Source organism: Bos indicus x Bos taurus, chromosome 6 (assembly GCF_003369695.1).
Source record: "Bos indicus x Bos taurus breed Angus x Brahman F1 hybrid chromosome 6, Bos_hybrid_MaternalHap_v2.0, whole genome shotgun sequence".
In the NCBI taxonomy this organism is placed as follows: Eukaryota; Metazoa; Chordata; class Mammalia; order Artiodactyla; family Bovidae; genus Bos; species Bos indicus x Bos taurus.
Genome location: NC_040081.1, coordinates 88,160,607 through 88,179,873, shown reverse-complemented (window position 1 = coordinate 88,179,873; position 19,267 = coordinate 88,160,607). Strand labels below are relative to the sequence as shown.

General features: G+C 39.8%; 2 protein-coding genes across 3 annotated transcripts in view; one reads left to right on the top strand and one right to left on the bottom strand.

The window, feature by feature from the left end:
- Positions 1-1,466, top strand: part of RASSF6 (Ras association domain family member 6) — a 71,557-nt gene extending 70,091 nt beyond the window's left edge. For both annotated transcript variants that reach the window (XM_027544727.1, XM_027544728.1), the window contains one exon: positions 81-1,466. In XM_027544727.1, coding sequence (XP_027400528.1) covers positions 81-156 — 76 coding nt within the window. In that variant the 3' untranslated portion in view covers positions 157-1,466. The remainder of the gene's footprint in view (positions 1-80) is intronic.
- Positions 1,467-7,587: 6,121 nt separating this feature from the next.
- The window catches only part of LOC113894375 (alpha-fetoprotein-like), a 52,922-nt gene continuing 41,242 nt past the window's right edge, over positions 7,588-19,267 (bottom strand). Inside the window, 2 exon segments of the mRNA XM_027544729.1 lie at positions 7,588-8,267; positions 17,682-17,814. Of these exon segments, the coding sequence (XP_027400530.1) occupies positions 8,223-8,267; positions 17,682-17,814 (178 nt within the window). The 3' untranslated portion in view covers positions 7,588-8,222.

The following is a 19,267-nucleotide window of genomic DNA, read 5'->3' as shown; positions in this document are numbered from 1 at the left end:
CACACTGGGTGCTTGGTTCCTTAGTAGGTTCAATGCATGAAATGTGTCCAATGGTTAATACTCTTTCTCCTTATTTTCAGATTCAGTACAGAAAAGGCAATCATACTGAAATATCTTCAAAGTAAACGGGTAATAAAAACAGAGACAACAGTTTAGCAGCACAAGTCACTATTGCTAAGACACTTCTACAAAATTAGAAGGTTTTAGTGCTATTTCAGTGCATAAATTCTATACTTGCATTAAAAAAATATATGTGAACTTGAATCTATAGGAAATTGAATGTATGGCTTGTCTCTCTCTGAAGTGAAGAGGTTAGGTTGGATTCACAGTTGGACTGAAAGAAACTTGAATTTAGTTTCAGTAACTAAAATAAGCTCGGATACTATGTATTCCAAATAGTTTTTAGAATAAAACACTCAGTGAACTTGAATTTAAATGGTATTTTAAGATACCATGTAGCTTAAGCTTATTTAACTTCAACTGTCAAGAGAACTATCATCAACTAGCTCTCAGAAATGATTCAGAAGTAATAGCTTCCAGCTCTTGAAATAAAATATCAGCCCATTATTATCCCACCAAGAAATCTGATGGTGATGGTATCTCACAGTTTCTTAAACTCTAGCCTTTTCATAAAACCTAGGAGTGTCTTTCAGTCCTTCGAGCTATCTATAACATCAGAGCTACCTGTCCTTTGGGACAGAAAACGTTATGGACTCTGTTAAGAAATCCAAATCATAATTCTCTCAACCCGAGCCCTTCTTTTTTCCCCTTCTGTTCTACTGATGAATTTCAAAAGTGTTCTTAAGATTTTTCTTAAGTCAATTGAACTAGTTGTCTTTATTTTTCCAAACAAACATATCACAGAGATTTAATGTATTTCATCAGCTAGGCTAAGACTTGATCCATGATAACCAAATTTGTTGCTGAATGAATACAGAAGATAATGCGAAGCTGTGGGATCTGAAGTTGGGCAGGAAATCTCGAGCTCTGTTTTTTTCTCCAAAATAACTCATTCTACAAGACAGGGCTCAGGGTCCTTCAAGTCCACTTCACCAGTTTGAAAAGCACTGCGAATGCCACAAGTATCACCTGTGATTTTACTTATGAACTCTGTATTAAAATGGAGATTTATGCAGCTTTTTTGCATTCTACTACTAGTTCTATTTGCATTCCTCATAAGCATGGGACTCAATGGACTCACCAACTGAATGGACATGAATTTGAGTGAACTCCAGGAGTTGGTGATGGACAGGGAGGCCTGGCGTGCTGCAGTCTATGGGGTCGCAAGAAGTCGGACACAACTGAGTGACTGAACTGAACTGAATAAGCATTGGATTAAACTGATTGTATTACACATACTATAGGATAAGGTGGAGTGTAGTAAACCCAGTTTTCTTTATCCTTTTATCTATGAGTTAATAAGAAGGTCTCAACTCACTAAAATAAAGCAAATGTAGTGGTTAAAACTCAGTATACTTATTTAAAGTAGTCTCAAGTATCCGCCATAAACATGACAAAAGATTTATCTTTAATATCTTGAAAGTCTACAAAATGGAAAAAAAAATAATAAGACGCATGGTTTGAAAAATAAAATTGCAGAAGAGAAAATGCAAATAGCTACTAAGTGTGTGGGAAAAGTTGTATCTTAATAGTGATGGGTGGCATTAGTCTGTGTCTAATGAGGAGACAGAAATCACACAGTCATTTAAATGGGGGTTATAATTTAATATAAAGAACTATTTAGCTGTGGTAATAGGAAATGGAAAGGGAACTCTAAAGGGTACCCTGGTCTGAGGAAGAATACCCAACTACGGAAAAGCTTGGAGTAAAGATTTGAAATGCACTGAAGAAGGTGTGGCTGCAGCCCATTGCATAGAGGAAACGTCCTCTGCTCCCAGGACACGGCAGGGCCATAGGCGTAGGATAAGCAGAAACAACCCTCTGGAGTGTGGATCCAGTGGGCAAGTGAGCACAGGGGCTTCTCTGTGGGCGCAAGGCCAGATCACACAGTGTCCGTGTCTGGAGGGCTGCAGGAAAAAAAGTCTGGAGAACAGGTAAGCTGAGGCTGAGGGGTAGGCACCCGGATGAAGCCAGGGGCGCTGCAGCCAGTGCTGCTGGGACTGTGAGCTGCGGGAACCATCTCTGTAGGAACCTAGTACAACTCTATGTATGCCGTGGGCTGTGGCATCTTTGAGGCTGCATGGGACAGAGATGGGTTTACTAGATGGTCAGCTCCACAGAGCACTCTCTGGGAGCGAGCACCAAGGTGAGGTGTGGAGAGTAATGATCTGAGTTAGAGCACAGGACTGTAAGGGACTCCAGGCTGTGCCACCACAAACCAAATCAAGAGCTACAAAAGGGGTTGCGGGAGCAAATGCTAAAGAAACCTGCACCCCACAGGCAACTAGCGCTGAAGAAACCATTCTGCGAGGAGCCCCGGGGGAAGAAAGTCAGCTTCCCGGGAACCTGGCATGCCAGCCCCTACGAATCAGACCTGCTTCCTCCTGCAGTGCTTCTCCAGCGCCCTCTACTGGCTAAGTATGATATCACGTAGGCTGCAAAGGAAGCGTATTTCAATGCTCTCTCCTGCTGCAGCTGGGGCCCCAGTAAAGCCTAGCCTGAAAATAAATAATGGTTTCCACGTCCAGTTTCACAGAGCCAACAACAAAAAGTGAATTTATAACAGAGAGGCAATAAAATAACTGGTATGTCAACAAAATGCAAAGTAAGAAAGTGAAATTGGTCTATTAAAAAGATGAAAAAATGATAATATTAAATACTCAACAAATTACAGTAAGATGTACTGTGCTCAGACTACTGGCCTTTCCTCATGGCTCAGTGGCAAAAAATCTGCCTGCTAATGCAAGAGACCTGGGTTTGATCTTTGGGTTGGGAAGATCCCCTGGAGACAGAAATGGCAACCCACTCCAGTATTCTTGCCTGGGAAATTCCATGGACAGAGGAACCTGGTGGGCTACAGTCCATGGAGTCATAAAAAGAGTGGGACATGACTTAGCGACCAAACAACAAAAGAGATACAAATGAATATAACTTTCTTTGAGAGCAAATTTAGTAGTAAGTTCACCCTATAATTTTACTTGTAGGATCTTATACGAAAATAATCAGATGTACATAGATACTATGTAAAGATGACTATTATTTATTGTGATAAAAGGAAGTAAATAGCCTAATGTTTAAAAATAGAAAAAAAAGATTATAGAAGGAAAAACAGAATGTAATGTAGCTCTTAGAATGGTTTTCTAATAAATTTTAAGAGTAAATTCTCCTTATGTTAAGATAAGAATATAGATACAAATATCCAAAAGTGTACTATCTATAAGATAATATAGATGTTTTTATATGAATATATACTATTACTGTATATATACATTTATGTATGTAGTAATATATACTACAAACCAAAAGCATGTTAAATGTGGTTATATCTGGTTTGTAGAATAAGGTATGGGTGATTCATATTTTTCATATTTGTTTATCTTATTAAATAATCTATAATTAACATGTATTACTTTTTAAACCAGGAAATAAAAAATGTATGATTAAAAAGTTACCAACAAAAAAGTAGCAAGTACATGCAATCACAGAGTTCTACTAGATGCAAAAAAAGGCAAATAAACTATCAAGTGAGACATTAACATCACTGCAGTGGTAGTTTTGAATATGTCTGTGAAGGCTTTGATACTCCACCTTTCAAGAGACAGTCTAATCCTCCTCACCTTGCCAGTGGGCTGGACTTAGTGACTCACTTTTAAGGAACAGAGGAGAGCAGAAGTGCCAGGCTGTCACTTGGGGAGACTGAGTCATAAAAGTCACCGTGGTGTCCTCCTTGCTTCTTCTCTTGGATTGCTTGCTCTGGGGGTGCCAACTGCCACATCCAGAGTAGCCCTGGGGAAAGGCCTATATGACAGGAACCAAGTCCTTCTGTCAAAAGCCAGCAAGGAATTGAGGCGTCCCCTCCACAGTCCACAGCTGTGTGAGTGGGCCATCAACTCACCCCAGTCAAGCTTTCAGATGACTGCAGCCCTGTCTAAGAGCTTGCCTGCAACCTCATGAGAGACCTGAGCCAAAACAAAAAGAAAAAACCAGCTAAACCACTCCTAGATTCCTGATCCTCAGAAAATGTGAGAGATACAAAATGTTTGTTGTAATATCCTGCTACATTTTAGGATAAGTTGTTACATAACAATAGATAACTGATATAATTTCGGAGACAAAAATCTGTTCATTTCAGAGACATCTTTCTGTCATACAAGAATATAAGCTTTTGTAACAGAACTATTCATCTTTGTTTTAAATGGTCCAAATATTTCACTACCAGTTACATATTAGTTCAAATTCAGTTCTAGATAATGTTAAACTTCCTAATGGTAGAGGTCCTATCACATTCATCTCTGTATAGTTTGCTGTATTTAATGTTGTGTCCTTTGTATAGGATGTGCTCAATCAAAGAACTGAATAAATTAATGAATGAATAAAAGAATGAGTAAATAAACTGTCTAAAATATTTTTATAAAATCCCCTGTAAGTATGCTTCCTTTTTCACAAATCTGATCTAGTAGCCAAAAATATATAGAAACTTTTCAAATGGTTATTCTCTAATATGGTGGTGTATTTTATTATCTCTTGGCAGTATGAAATATACAGTTAGGCAGTGTTACTATGGAACTTTGTTTAGGGTTGTTCCACATGGCTTCAAGCACTGAAGGAGAAAGAACTACATTGGTAAGGCAGTTGATGAGGTGGAAAAGACGGCAGATGTATCTATTATACTGAGATATCTACATGTGAAAGGAAAGAAAGGAATAGGATGCAATTCAAGAGGGCAAAACCCTTCAACAGCATCCATTTGTCTTCTAAATAACAGCTAACCTATTAGACCGAGACATTTGAAACTGTCCATACTTGGCCTACAAAGGCAACAATTTCATATTATTCAAACTAACCTCACTTAGCATCTGTCACCACTATTTTAAGTGCCTTCCATAGTTCAACTCATTTAACGTTCATTACACTTCCAAGAGGAAATTAACCTTTAAATCCAACTGTAAAGATGAGGAAAGTAAGTCGTGCAGAGGTTAGGAGGTTTGCTAAACTCTTTAGTAGAAGACCAAGGCTCTAGAATCCTTGGTTCTATGGCTCCAGAACCCACACTATTAACCACAAGAGTATATCAGTTCAGTTCAGTCACTCAGTCGTGTCCGACTCTTTGTGACCCCATGAACCGCAGCACAGCAGGCCTCCCTGTCCATCACCAACTCCCGGAGTCCACCCAAACCCATGTCCATTGAGTCTCTGATGCCATCCAACCATCTCATCCTCTGTCATCCCCTTCTCCTCCTGCCCCCAATCCCTCCCAGCATCAGAGTCTTTTCCAATGAGTCAACTCTTCACATGAGGTGGCCAAAGTACTGGAATTTCAGTTTCAGCATCAGTCCTTCCAATGAACACCCAGGACTGATCTCCTTTAGGATGGACTGGTTGGATCTCCTTGCAGTCCAAGGGACTCTCAAGAGTCTTCTCTAACACCACAGTTCAAAAGCATCAATTCTTCGGTGCTCAGCTTTCTTCACAGTCCAACTCTCACATCCATACATGACCACTGGAAAAATCATAACCTTGACTAGACTGACCTTTGTTGGCAAAGTAATGTCTCTGCTTTTTAATATGATGTCTAGGTTAGTCATAACTTTCGTTCCAAGGAGTTCAGTTCAGTTCAGTTCAGTTGCTCAGTCGTGTCCGACTCTTTGTGACCCCATGAATCACAGCACACCAGGCCTCCCTGTCCATCACCAACTCCCGGAGTTCACTCAGACTCATGTCCATCGAGTCGGTGATGCCATCCAGCCATCTCATCCTCTGTCGTCCACTTCTCCTCCTGCCCCCAATCCCTCCCAGCATTAGAGTCATTTCCAATGAGTCAACTCTTTGCATGAGGTGGCCCAAGTACTGGAGCATGGCTGCAATCACCATCTGCAGTGATTTTGAGGCCCAGAAAAATAAAGTTTGACACTGTTTCCACTGTTTCCCCATCTATTTGCCATGAAGTGATGAGACCAGATGCCATGATCTTAGTTTTCTGAATGTTGAGCTTTAAGCCAACTCTTTTCACTCTCCTCTTTCACTTTCATCAAGGGGCTCTTTAGTTCCTCTTGACTTCCTGCCATAAGGGTGGTGTCATCTGCATATCTGTGATTATTGATATTTCTCCTGGCAATCTTGATTCCAGCTTGTGCTTCTTCCAGCCCAGCATTTCTCATGATGTACTCTGCATATAAGTTAAATAAGCAGGGTGACAACATACAGCCTTGATGTACTCCTTATCCTATTTGGAACCAGTCTGTTTTTCCATGTCCAGTTCTAACTGTTGCTTCCTGACCTGCATACAGGTTTCTCAAGAGGCAGGTCAGGTAGTCTGGTATTCCCAACTCTTTCAGAATTTTCCACAGTTTATTGTGATCCACACAGTCAAAGGCTTTGGCAGAGTCAATAAAGCTGAAATAGATGTTTTTCTGGAACTCTCTTGCTTTTTCGATGATCCAGGAGATGTTGGCAACCTCTGCCTTTTTTTAAACCAGCTTGAATACCTGGAAGTTCACAATTCACGTATTGCTGAAGCCTGGGGCTTCACCCTAAACTACACACCTTCAAATGGCAGTCTGTGTGTCTTCATTTGTAGTAAAGAAATAATAGTACCTACTTCATTATACAGTTGTAGAAGTTACAGGAATAATACATTTAAAGGCTGACACTTTGCATGTAAGAAGTGTATGATAAATACTAGCTATTGTTATAACTAGGCTTCCCTGGTTCCTCAGACAGTAAAGAATCTACCTGCAATGTGGGAATCCCTGCAATCCCTGGGTCAGGAAGAACCCCTGGAGAAGGGAATGGGTACCCCAGTATTCTGCCTGGAGAATTCCATGGATGGAGAAGCCTGGCAGGCTACAGTCACAGAGAGTTGGACATGACTGCTCTACAAATACTTTTCATTGATGTAGCTAAGCTACAATGTGTTCCCACACAGCATTGTTACCTAGGTTTTCACTGAGTCTTACTGCTTTACTCTTGTCTTAAAACCCACCACATACATTTTCTAGTCATTGGCCAGACTGGCCATTGGCCAGTCACTTCTCCCATGAACTTTCCTGGTCTCTGGGGTAATGTGTGATCTCAAACCCCTGGGTTCTACCTTATCAGTTAGTTCTGCTCTTGTGACACTGGAAATGTGTAATCTGCCCATTATTACAGTTCCTCATGTGATTATATCTTGTTTAAATTCATTAGTGATCTGGTCATATCATATTCATATCATTCCCTATAATACCTAGTACAGTTTATTGAACCTAATAGATACTTCAGTGATTTTTGGATTTAATTTGCTAATATATATATATGAACACATTGAAATCATTGGAGTGAGGAAAAACTGAAATCAAGTATAGAGCACTGAAAAGAGGATTAAATATTTTCTCTAATCAAAATCGTTCATTTAGTAAGCACTAAAATATCACTGCTTTTTTTTTTTTTTTACTTCATTACACACACAAAAAAATCTGGAAAACTAAGTTCAAAGAATAAGTTCTTTATGTCTTTCTCCCAGGAGTTCTGGGGAAAAAAACTGCTGATACACATCATCATTGAAAGTTCAAGTTAATACGAATATATTGGGATTCCTTGGTGACAATGTCAGCATCACATATCTAAGGTAAAGATGAACGAGAATACTGTTACGAAAGTAACTTTCTTACAAAACCATTTCATTCAGCTCATCAATAATTATTTTCAGTAGTGGTATGGATAGAAACCCTAAGTGGCACTTTGGATCTTTTTCATTCCAGAAACCCAGCAGCCAGGTCCCAGCTTGACGTGGCATGTGGCACCCATTATATCCACCTGAGACCTTTGAAAGCCACACACCCCCGCCCTGCCCTTGAGTTCATATTTCCAGTGCTGCTTCTGAGAAATAGAAAGTTTATGAGGAGAAAGGAGGTTGCAGAAGAGTTGCAATAAATAGATTCTTCTGCTGAGTAAGAAACTAGAGATTTAGTCTAGATTGGTTAGTGTTCTTGAGTAGCATTGTTAGCAGATGAAAGCTGACACTACCGATTTTTATTCTGAATATTAAACATGCATTTCATTATTCATGAAAAACAAAATGCAGTTCTCAACAAAGATCCTACGATGACATTTTCTGGAATCATTTAGCCTCCCAAAAGAAGCTGGCACTTTTCAATCAGTTTGGACCCCTAAAAAAAAAAAAATAAATAAAGCAAATAAGCACATCTGTGAGAAAGAGAACACAGCTAAACAGCTCTGATCCCAAATAGAAAATCTTTAAGACTTCCCTGTTGCATGCCTGAGATATATCCTAATATGTCCCCCACTCAAGGTCTTAGAATAGAATTGCTCATAGGCCTAGTCCCTTAGTTTAAGGACTTAATTCACTGCCATGACACCTACGTTCAAGACCCCAGATTTGGCATAAATAAAAATTTGCTTCCTTCTCACTAAAGTATGGCACTCTTTTGCTGCAGAGTAAAAATGAACAATCAACATCAGCTTCACATTGCATTTTAAAACAGCTCTAGGTAACCCCATATTTACATATGTACTCAGTCACTGAGTTGTGTCCAGCTCTTGGAAACCCCATAGACTGCACCCCACCAGGCTCCTCTGTCCATGGAATTCTCCAGGCAAGAATACTGGAGTGGGTTGCCATTTTCTTCTCCAGGGGATCTTCCCGACCCAGGGATGGAATTCGAGTCACCTGTGGCTCCTGCTTTGCCAGGAATGTTCTTTACCACTGAGCCACCTGGGAAGCCCATATATGTGTGTGTACATACACATGTATCTTTTAAAAATATTTATGTATTTATTTGGCTTGCCAGGTCTTAGTTGGAGCACACAGATCATTAGTCTTCATTGCAGCATGCAGATTCTCAGTGGCAGCATGTGGGATCTAGTTCCCTGACCAGGGATCAAATCCAGGCCCCCTTCTTTGGGAGTGCAGAGTCTTAGTCACTGACCACCAGGGAAGTTCTCCTATTTATTCTTTTTCAGATTCTTTTCCATTATAAGTTATTACAATACACTGAATATATTTCTCTGTGCCATACAGTAGGTCCTTGTTTATCTATTTTATACACTGCTGCTGCTAAGTCGCTTCAGTCATGTCCGACTCTGTGTGACCCCATAGATGGCAGCCCACCAGGCTCCCCCATCCTTGGGATTCTCCAGGCAAGAACACTGGAGTGGGTTGCCATTTCCTTCTCCAATGCATGAAAGTGAAAAGTGAAAGTGAAGTCGCTCTGTCGTGCCCGACTCTTAGCGACCCCATGGACTGCAGCCTACCAGGCTCCTCCGTCCATGGGATTTTCCAGGCGAGAGTACTGGAGTGGGGTGCCACTGCCTTCTCCATTTTATACACAGTAGTATGTATATATTAGCCTGGAACTCCTAGTTTATCTCCTTCCACCCCCTGCTATCCCCTTCTGGCAATCATTGTTTGTTTTCTATGTCTGTGAGTCTATTTCTCTTTAGGAAATACATTCCATTATATCATATTTTAGATTCCCATAGAAGTGATATAGTATGCTATTTGTCTTTCTCCATCTGACTTACTTCGCCTTGTATGATAATTTCTAGGTCCGTCCATGTTGCTGCAAATGGCATCACTTCACTCTTTTCATGACTTAGTAATATTCCATTGTTTTATATATTTATATACATATATATAGAGAGAGAGACAGAGAGATAGATATCACATCTCCTTTATCCATTCATCTGTTAGTGGGAATACTTATGTTGCGTCCATGTCCTGGGTATTGTAAGTAGTGCTGCTATGAACTGTGGTGCATGTATCTTTGAAAAATTAGAGTTTTCATCTTTTCTGGATATATGCCCAGGAGTGGGATTGTAGGGTCATGGTAGGTCTACTTTTAGTATTTTTAAAGGAAATTCCATACTATTTCTTAGTGGCTTCACCAATTTACATTTCTGTCAATAGTGAGCGAGGGTTCCTTTGTTTTCTCTCCAGCATTTCTTATTTGTAGACTTTTTAATGAGGGCCTTTCTGAATGGTGTGAGGTGATACCTCACTGTAGCTTTGATTTACATTTCTCTGATAATTAGCAATATTGAGCATCTTTTCCAGCTAGCCATTTGTATGTCTTCTTTGGAGAAATATCTATTTAGGTCTTCTGTTCATTTTTTGACTGGATTATTTGGTCTTTTGATATGAGGCTGTATGAACTGTTTGTATATTTTGAAAATTAATCCCTTGTCAGTACCATTGTTTGCAAATATTTTCTCCCAAGTCCATATGTTGTCCATATAGGAGACTACTAACCTATCATCATCTGAACTTTGGAATAAATATTGCTTATCTATTTCTCTACATCCTGTGACATACTTTTCAAGACTACATTCTAGGATATAGCAATTTGCCAACATCCTTTTATCTCTTTTGAAGTCCCAATTCAATAATAGTAGCAATATACCAGAAAGAATAAAGCCTATTGAAAAACCCACCATCAATGTAAGAGCTATTGATGAACTTCTGAAAATTAAAGTCATTGATATGATATTAATCAACATCTCAAAATGCAGAGATAGGAGCTCAGAAGAGCAACATGTAGAGATATTCCAGCAGTACAAGACCAGAAAGTCATTGATTTCTGAGCTACTTCTGTTCTTACCTGCTGCTCAGTCCATTTTTTAAAGCTTCCTGAAGATTTCTGAAATCACTACTATCTTTTCAATATACTATTTTTAATTTAAGTTATCCAGAATTTGACCATATTATTTACAACTAAAGAATTCAAGCTAACATACAAGCTAAAAAACAAAACTGTAAATATATGGATAAAATAATAATTTAAACACATAAGGACACCAAAAGTTTTTCTCCTGGGTGCCCATTCTGAAAAAATACATAAATACATTACATACTTAAGCATTTAAGTATGTAATTACATACTTAAGCCCAGAAAAACTTAACAGAATTCAAGAAAAAACATAAAATGGAATTTTAGAAATAGTCCATTTTACCCAAAGTTACACTAGGAAGAGGGGCTTCCCTGATAGCTCAGTTGGCAAAGAATCTGCCTGCAGTGAAGGAGACCCTGGTTCAATTCCTGGGCCAGGAAGATCCCCTTGAGAAGGGATAGGCTACTCACTCCAGTATTCTTGGGCTCCCCTTGTGCCTCAGCTAGTAGATAATCTCCCTGCAATGCAGGAGACCTTGGTTCAATCCCTGGGTTGGGAAGATCCCCTGGAGAAGGGAAGGCTACCCACTCCAGTATTCTGGCCTGGAGAATTCTATGGGTTTGTTCATGGGATTGCAAAGAGTCAAACACGACTGAGTGACTTTCACTTTTACTTCACTTCACACTAGGAAGAAACTTTCCATGGATAGTCAATTCTAGAAATAACTAGGTCCAAACTGAAAGAGTAAGTCAGAGGACTTTTCAAATATAGTTATAAGATGATAGAATATGCTATTACAAAAACTGTATGATTAAGAACTGAAGAAAGCTGAGCACCAAAGAATTGATGCTTTTGAACTGTGATGTTGGAGAAGACTCTTGAGAGTCCCTTGGCCTGCAAGGAGATCCAACCAGTCCATCCTAAAGGAGATTGGTCCTGGGTGTTCATTGGAAGGACTGATGCTAAAGCTGAAACTCCAATACTTTGGCCACCTCATGCAAAGTGTTGACTCATTGGAAAAGACTCTGATGCTGGGAGGGGTTGGGGGCAGAAGGAGAAGGGGACGACAGAAGATGAGATGGCTGGATGGCATCACCAACTTGATGGGCATGAGTTTGAGTAAACTGCAGGAGTTGGTAATGGACAAGGAGGCCTGGCGTGCTGCAATTCATGGGGTTGCAAAGAGTCGGACACGACTGAGCGGCTGAACTGAACTGATGGAAAAAGAAAGATAATTAGAACCTCTCAAGAAAGAAGGATGTATGAGGAAATCATAGTCCAAATATGTAAAACTAAACAAATGTGGCATATTTTCTGCATTTGACAATAAGAAAAAAGACTTCATTTAATATTGGTATTTTTAAAGCGATACCGGATAAGTTGTTGAACTAATCCATTCATCGTATGGCTGTAAATAACATTAAAGTTAAACGCACTATTGAACATACTATTTATTGGTTTCCACTTGTTAACATCAACCTATTGACAAACTGTATACACCTTGAACTTTGGAGAAGGGCATGGAAACCCACTCCAGTATTCTTGTTTGGAGAATTTCCATGGATAGAGGAGCCAGGTGGGCTACAGTCCATGGCGTCACAAAGAGTCAGACACAACTGAAGCAACTTAGCACACATACACCTTACATTAACAAAGCAGGATAAACAAACCTAGAGTGTGTGGAAATAATGGTATAGCTTTTAAAAGGAAAGCTGGCAAAGAAATTGAAGGAAATTTAGATGTTAATTATGTTATGGAAAATCACTAGATGCTGACTGAAATGTAAGAACCAAGGAAGAATATAATCAAAAAAAGAAAAACACTTTACCTAAAAATATATTAAAAGTCTACGAGTGGTATTGTTGAAGTCAGTGTAAACACACTATATTCTTTAAATGATAGCAATATTTTAAGAAGTATGGCACCCCACTCCAGTACTTTTGCCTGGAAAATCCCGTGGACGGAGGAGCCTGGTGGGCTGCAGTTCATTGGGTCGCTAGAGTCGGACACGACTGAGCGACTTCACTTTCACTTTTCACTTTCATGCATTGGAGAAGGAAATGGCAACCCACTCCAGTGTTCTCGCCTGGAGAATCCCAGGGACGGGAAGCCTGGTTGGCTGCCGTCTATGGTGTCGCACAGAGTCGGACACGACTGAAGCGACGCAGCAGCAAAGTAATAACACTAATCACTAGGAGTACTAATAGGAAAGATTTAAATTGCTTATCTTTTGGGAATGGGAAATGTACCCTGCTTTTCTGTCTGGACTCTTGCTTTAGTCATGTTCATGTATTACTTATATAAAAGAAACTAAATACAGTATCTCAGAATGACTGGATCCATATGACCGAGATATCACATTGCTTACTCTGATCCTTGCTTTTTCTCCAGAAATGCATCCCAGGATTGCAGTAGCTTTAATAATAGACCCATCAAACTGTAAGCTGCTGCTGCTGCTGCTAAGTTGCTTCAGTCCTGTCCGACTCTGTGCGACCCCATAGATGGCAGCCCACCAGGCTCCTCCGTCCCTGGGATTCTCCAGGCAAGAACACTGGAGTGGGTTGCCATTTCCTCCTCCAATGCATGAAAGTGAAAAGTGAAAGTGAAGTCCCTCAGTCATGTCCGACTCTTAGCGACCCCATGGACTGCAGCCTACCAGGCTCCTCCGTCCATGGGATTTTCCAGGCAAGAGTTTTGGAGTGGGGTGCCATCTCCTTTTCCGCAAACTGTAAGCAGAGGCTACTTAAAACAGCAAGTCTTTTCACATGAACTTGTGTTGAGTCACAACTAAAAGCAGAGCACTGCTTTTTTTATTATTAAATTTCATATATTATTTTTCAAACCATCATTTCAACCTGCCCAAATTTCTGCTAATTCTTGTTAACCTTCTTCTATGTTATATTCTGTTGGCTGACAGATAATTATCTCAGGCTATAATTATCATTCCCCTCTGATCTGAGTATTTTTCTTCTTAAAACTGCTGATGTCTGCAATTCACATTATTACCTCATGAAATATGAGATTCCTGTTCTTTGGAAGATTCAAATTCACCTTGTATGGCTGAGTTTCTTATTTTATTCCTTCTTTTTGTTTCATTCTTATTCTTATTGACATTCCAACATTAACTTCGGCTCACTGTTTTCTCCCTGGATTTTTCCTGCATTCTGGTTTACTTCTCAGAATGTCTTCCATCTTGTCTAAAAATGTTTTATCCTCCCACCAGTCATAGCTAGAAAGGCAATCTTCAAGCCTGCCGACTTTATCCTTTAGCAGGCAGAACAGGTTCACATAACTGACTATTCAAACAAAGAAAATGCCTGTAGGTCCCCGAAGCAGTTAGTCTAACTGGAAAATCTACAGACTAATTGGGTAAGCCTCATCACTTCTAAGGCTTCACAAGTGGCACCGTGGTGAAGAATCCACCTGCCAATGGAAGAGACACAGGAGATTCAAATTCTACCCCTGGGTTGGGAAGATCCCCTGGAGGAGGGCACAGCAACCCACTCCAATATCCTTCCATGGAAAATTCCATGGACGGAGAAGCCTGGTGGGCTACAGTCCATGGGGTCACAAAGAGTCGGACACAACCGATCACACAGACTTTACCTGGGGGACTTTGGAGACCCCCAAAGCCACTAGGAATTATTCCTTTGCACTACAGTCAAACCTAGGCCTCTTCCACAAACAGAGACACACACAGAGTCACACAAATTCTTGCTGATAAGATTCCAAGATATTATATTCCTATATTTTATATTTTTGATTATATAGTCCTATATTTTTGGCTAAGCCTATTCATGTAACATAAAGTTGTTTTTTTAATATTCCAGTCTTACCTTTTTTATTTAATGTCCTCAAATTCTTTCACTTCTTTTCATAAATGGGTTACTTTTCAATTGCTTCATTATTTTTGTTACTGTCCTTGGTTCTAACTTCTCACTAGGAGTTAGATATATGAAAATATTGGGAGGGGATGGGGGACTAGTTTATGATTATCTGCTTTCACCCTAAAGTGGTTCCTCAAGTCTTCTCCAAACCAGTAGCATCAGCAGCTCCTGGGAACTTTCCAGACCCCACCCCAGATCTATTGATCTATTGATCAGAAATCCTTTGAGTAAAAAACACTGATTTTGTTTTAACGAGCCCTCCAAGCAACTCTGATGCACACAAATATTCCAGAATCACTGCCTTAGAATAATCATAAGGAGATAAACTTCATGAAACTTTATAGATGATGCATAATTACAGATAATCCATTTTTTATCTGAAGAAGTTAATCTAGCAAATGATAGTTATTATGATATATTCTTCAGATAGCTCCTATTTGCTTCCTTAATATGTGGAGAAATCCTAAAGCAGAGAGGGAAGGGAGGAAATTTGGGCTTTTCAACCATTAAGTTGAAAATGGTTGTTCGACAAAAAGTGTAGGAAAAAGCACACAGAAATCTTCCTATCATGCTATTGGTGAAATAGTTCCAGCAAGAAGTATTCTTCTTTATGAGCAAGAACATGTCAAGAAAATTCTCTAGGGAATTCTTAAGTACAGGCCTTTCTGAAAAAGTGTTTATGAGCTGACTCATTGGAAAAGACTCTGATGCTAGAAAAGACTGAAGGCATAAAAAGAAGGGAGTGACAGAGGATGAAATGGTTAGGTAGCATCACTGACTCAATGGACATGAATTTGAGCAAATTCAGGTAGATAGTGAAGGACAACGGAAGCCTGGCGTGCTGCAGGCCGTGGAGTTGCAGGGTCAGACTCGACTCAGCGACTGAACAACAAGAACAAGTATTAATTATATTTATCATGTTGCAAATCATATCCCTGGCATTTGTTTATCTCGTAACTGATCGCAAGTTTGTACTTTTTGACCACCTTCTTCCCCATACAAAGATATTACAATATTATTAACTATAATATATATATATTATATAAGATATATAATAAAACTACAATAGTTGTTATTACTGGTGTCACTCAGGTAGCAATGTATTTTCTAAATACAAAAAGTAAAAGGGCTTTAAAATGAAAAAATGGACATTTGTGACTGTTTTCATTTTGTGTATCAGCTAGTCTGGCAGTCAGCAAAGTTCTTATTGTGAACAGCCAGATATTTGGAACTCTGTAGTTCATTCAGTCTCTGTCACAACTACTCAATTTTACAACTATTCAATTCTGCTGTTTTAAGCAACGCAGACAACATGTAAATAAATGGGCAGGGCTGTGTGCCCACACAACCTTATTTACATAAACAGGGAGGGAAGCTAAGTTAGCCAGAGGGCAGTAGTTTGACTACCTTTTTGACAAGGTTATGAAAGTGAAAGTGAAAGGCTCTCAGTGGTGTCCAACTCTCTGCGACCCCATGGACTATACACTTGGTGGAATTCTCCAGGCCAGAATACTGGAGTGGGTAGCCTTTCCCTTCTCCAGGGGATCTTCCTAGTCCAGGAATCAAACCCAGATCTTCCACATTGCATGTGGATTTTTTTACCAGCTGAGCCACAGATTATGGTTATTGTTCAGTCACTAAGTGGTGTCTGACTCTTGGCGATGCCATGGCTTGCAGCACACCAGGCTTCCCTGCCCTTCACTATCTCCTGGAATTTGCTCAAATTCATGTCCCTTGAATCAGTGATGCTATCTAACCATCTCATCCTCTGCCTCCCTCTTCTCCTTTTGCCTTCAATCTTTCCCAGCATCAAGGTCTTTTCCAGTGAGTCAGCTCTTGGCATAATGTAGCCAAAGTAAAGGAGCTTCAGCTACAACATCAGTCCTTCCAATGAATATTCAGGATTGATTTCCTTTAGGATTGACTGGTTTGATCTCATGGCAGACCAAGGGACTCTCAAGAGTCTTCTCCCACCACAATTGAAAAGCACCAGTTCTTTGGCTTAGACTATAGATATGTGACTTTTAACATAAGCACATGTACAGTTTAGTTGAAAAAGTAGAAAAGAGCCAGCCAGATTCTTTACCAACTGAGCTATGAGGGAAGCCCAGAAAAGAGCCACTGAAGGTAATTAAGGCATTTGTGAAAATTGTTACCTGTGAAAATGTTTCCCTAGGCCATTGCTAAACCCCAGCCTTAACTAGCCCCAACCTGTTTTGACTGTAAAGGCTGCTTTATTATATATATATATATTTAACCATATACTTGGATTCTTCTACTCAGACACTATAACCTACTATAACTGAATTTCTGTTTCTCACGTCATATCTGCAGGAGAATGGCCATCCCAGGTTCCCTCCATGAATTTACATGAATTTTCTGTACCTCAGAGTGATGGTAGGATCACCATGATATTCTTAGAAATTTAAGTCACACAACTTTACCATCTTATGAAAAGTCATTTGCTTGTTAACTGTATATAATTAGATTGATAACACAAAACAATCACCTGGTAGTCAGTTTAGTGGATATGCACAGAGACACTTTCTTCTGATCGTAGTTTCTCTTTCTATTCTTCAACCGCCTATTCTAATGATCTGCCACTGAGAAAACACAATGTTTTTCACCTGGTCTCCTAGTTAAGCCCCAAACTACCTTTAGTGACTCTTTCTGATTGTGCCCCCAGAAATTTCTAAAACAAAGCTACAGCTTGCCCAGACAGGCCTTTAAATTGTTACTTGTTTAAAATTTCTCTATATTTCCACGGACACCTTTTCTCTACAGTGACCAGAGTCTTGCTCATCCTTCTTCCCCCCCACCCCCAATCCGAAACATCTCAGTTCATCTAAGATCAGTGACTTTCTGTTTATCTCTTTTCGTGTCTAACACACCTAGTTTCTGCAAATGAACATAAATATTAGTGTATCTTCAACCAAAATACTTAGTTACACCAATTCACTGAGACTGGGATTTTCTCCCAGTCCGTTCATGACTAGAACAGAGAATTTTTTTTTAACTTAATAACCCCTACGAATGCTAAGAGAATAAACAAGGAAACAGGGATACCTCTTCTTGGAAGCATGTTTCACTTTTCTCTGCTTGACAGCACGTCTCCACCAGGTGAGCAAAATCCACAGTAATTGGTTGGAACTGCATCTCTGCTGCATACAGTTTCTGCTTCACAAGGTTGCTGAGGAGTCTGAATAAGAAATGAGTGGCAAAAAAAACAAGCACTCACTGAGTTCTAGAAGGCCAGCTTGCAAACCTGCCTTACTTATTGAAAGCCGCACACCACCCACACCTTTGCCTAGCTCTCACTCTCAAGTTTAAAGGATCTGAAAACGACCTGATGTTCTCACAATTTTCACAATGTCTATCTCCATCTTCATGTTTATTCCACATGTTTATTCAAGCATATCTCATCAATATACCTATTATAGTAAATTTAATTATCTTTATGTAATTGTTACTAGGATAAATGCTTTTTTCTATTTTTATTACATTGGGTAGAAAATAGGTTATACATTAGCTTTTCCTATAGTATTTTCTTGTGAACAACATTTATCCTAAAAAACTAACTTCCCAATAAATATTTCAAATATAACACACCTGGACATTGAGGGCCCTTTAGATGCTATTAATGATAAAGCCAATACACTATTTGAAACTTTAGTAGTTTGACAGTCAACTCAGATGTCTCTTACAGAACAGTTTCCCAACAACCATATAAATGTCAGTGATTCAATTACTTTGAATATTCAAAATTAAAACCTGGTCTCTGTCTGTTTAATAAAATATGTTATCTTTTTTTTCTGATCAAGAAAGATTTAACTACAAAGAAAATAAGGTGTGAAGAGTAGGGAAAATGTACCTCAATCCATATTTTATTGCTTATCCCCCCAAAAACCTTTGCTTGGTCTTCATTTCCAAATTCAAATTGGAAACATCTAGTGGCCTTATTTGTGCTTGAATAGGTATAATAAAAAGTATCTCAAAGCTTCAAGTAGCTATTTCTATGACACTCTAAACCATGGATCCAACAAATATTAATATTTTAGGCTTTTTCTACCAAGAGGCAAAACGAAGGATATTATATAAGTCTTCTATCACAAGACAGAGGACTCCAGCCCCGCCCCACCGCTAGGCTGGGCTGCCCTGGGTGGCTGGCAGACACGGTTTGTGCCAGTTGCCATCAGCTAGAGATGATGGCGAAGAAGGACCAGCCAGCAGAAGAGCAGGTGTGCATCGCATCAGTCTCACTGTCCAGCCCAGCGAAAAGCCCTTTTCTTCTCCCTGAGGTCTCAGTGCAGGCAGCTGGCCCAAAGCAAGGTGACTCTGAGTCGCCTGACTCCTGGAGTGAAATGCCACCAAGCCTTTGCTGCCTGACAGTCGTCTACAGTGAAGTCTCCAACGTGTATGTGACACCAGCGCAGGCACTGGGCAAAGGGAGGGAAGCAGGGGTGAAGTTGGGGACAATGGAGAAGCCAAGGTGGCCCTCTGCAGCTCCCAGGCTTGGCTTATCCAAGTGGTGCCCACAGGACGCACAAAAACAGCCCTGGCCAGATGGCCATAGAACCCTGATCGATCTAAACAATCAGACAGAAACTTAGCTTAACTGGATAGCCCTCTGAACATGCCTCTGATCTTCCCAT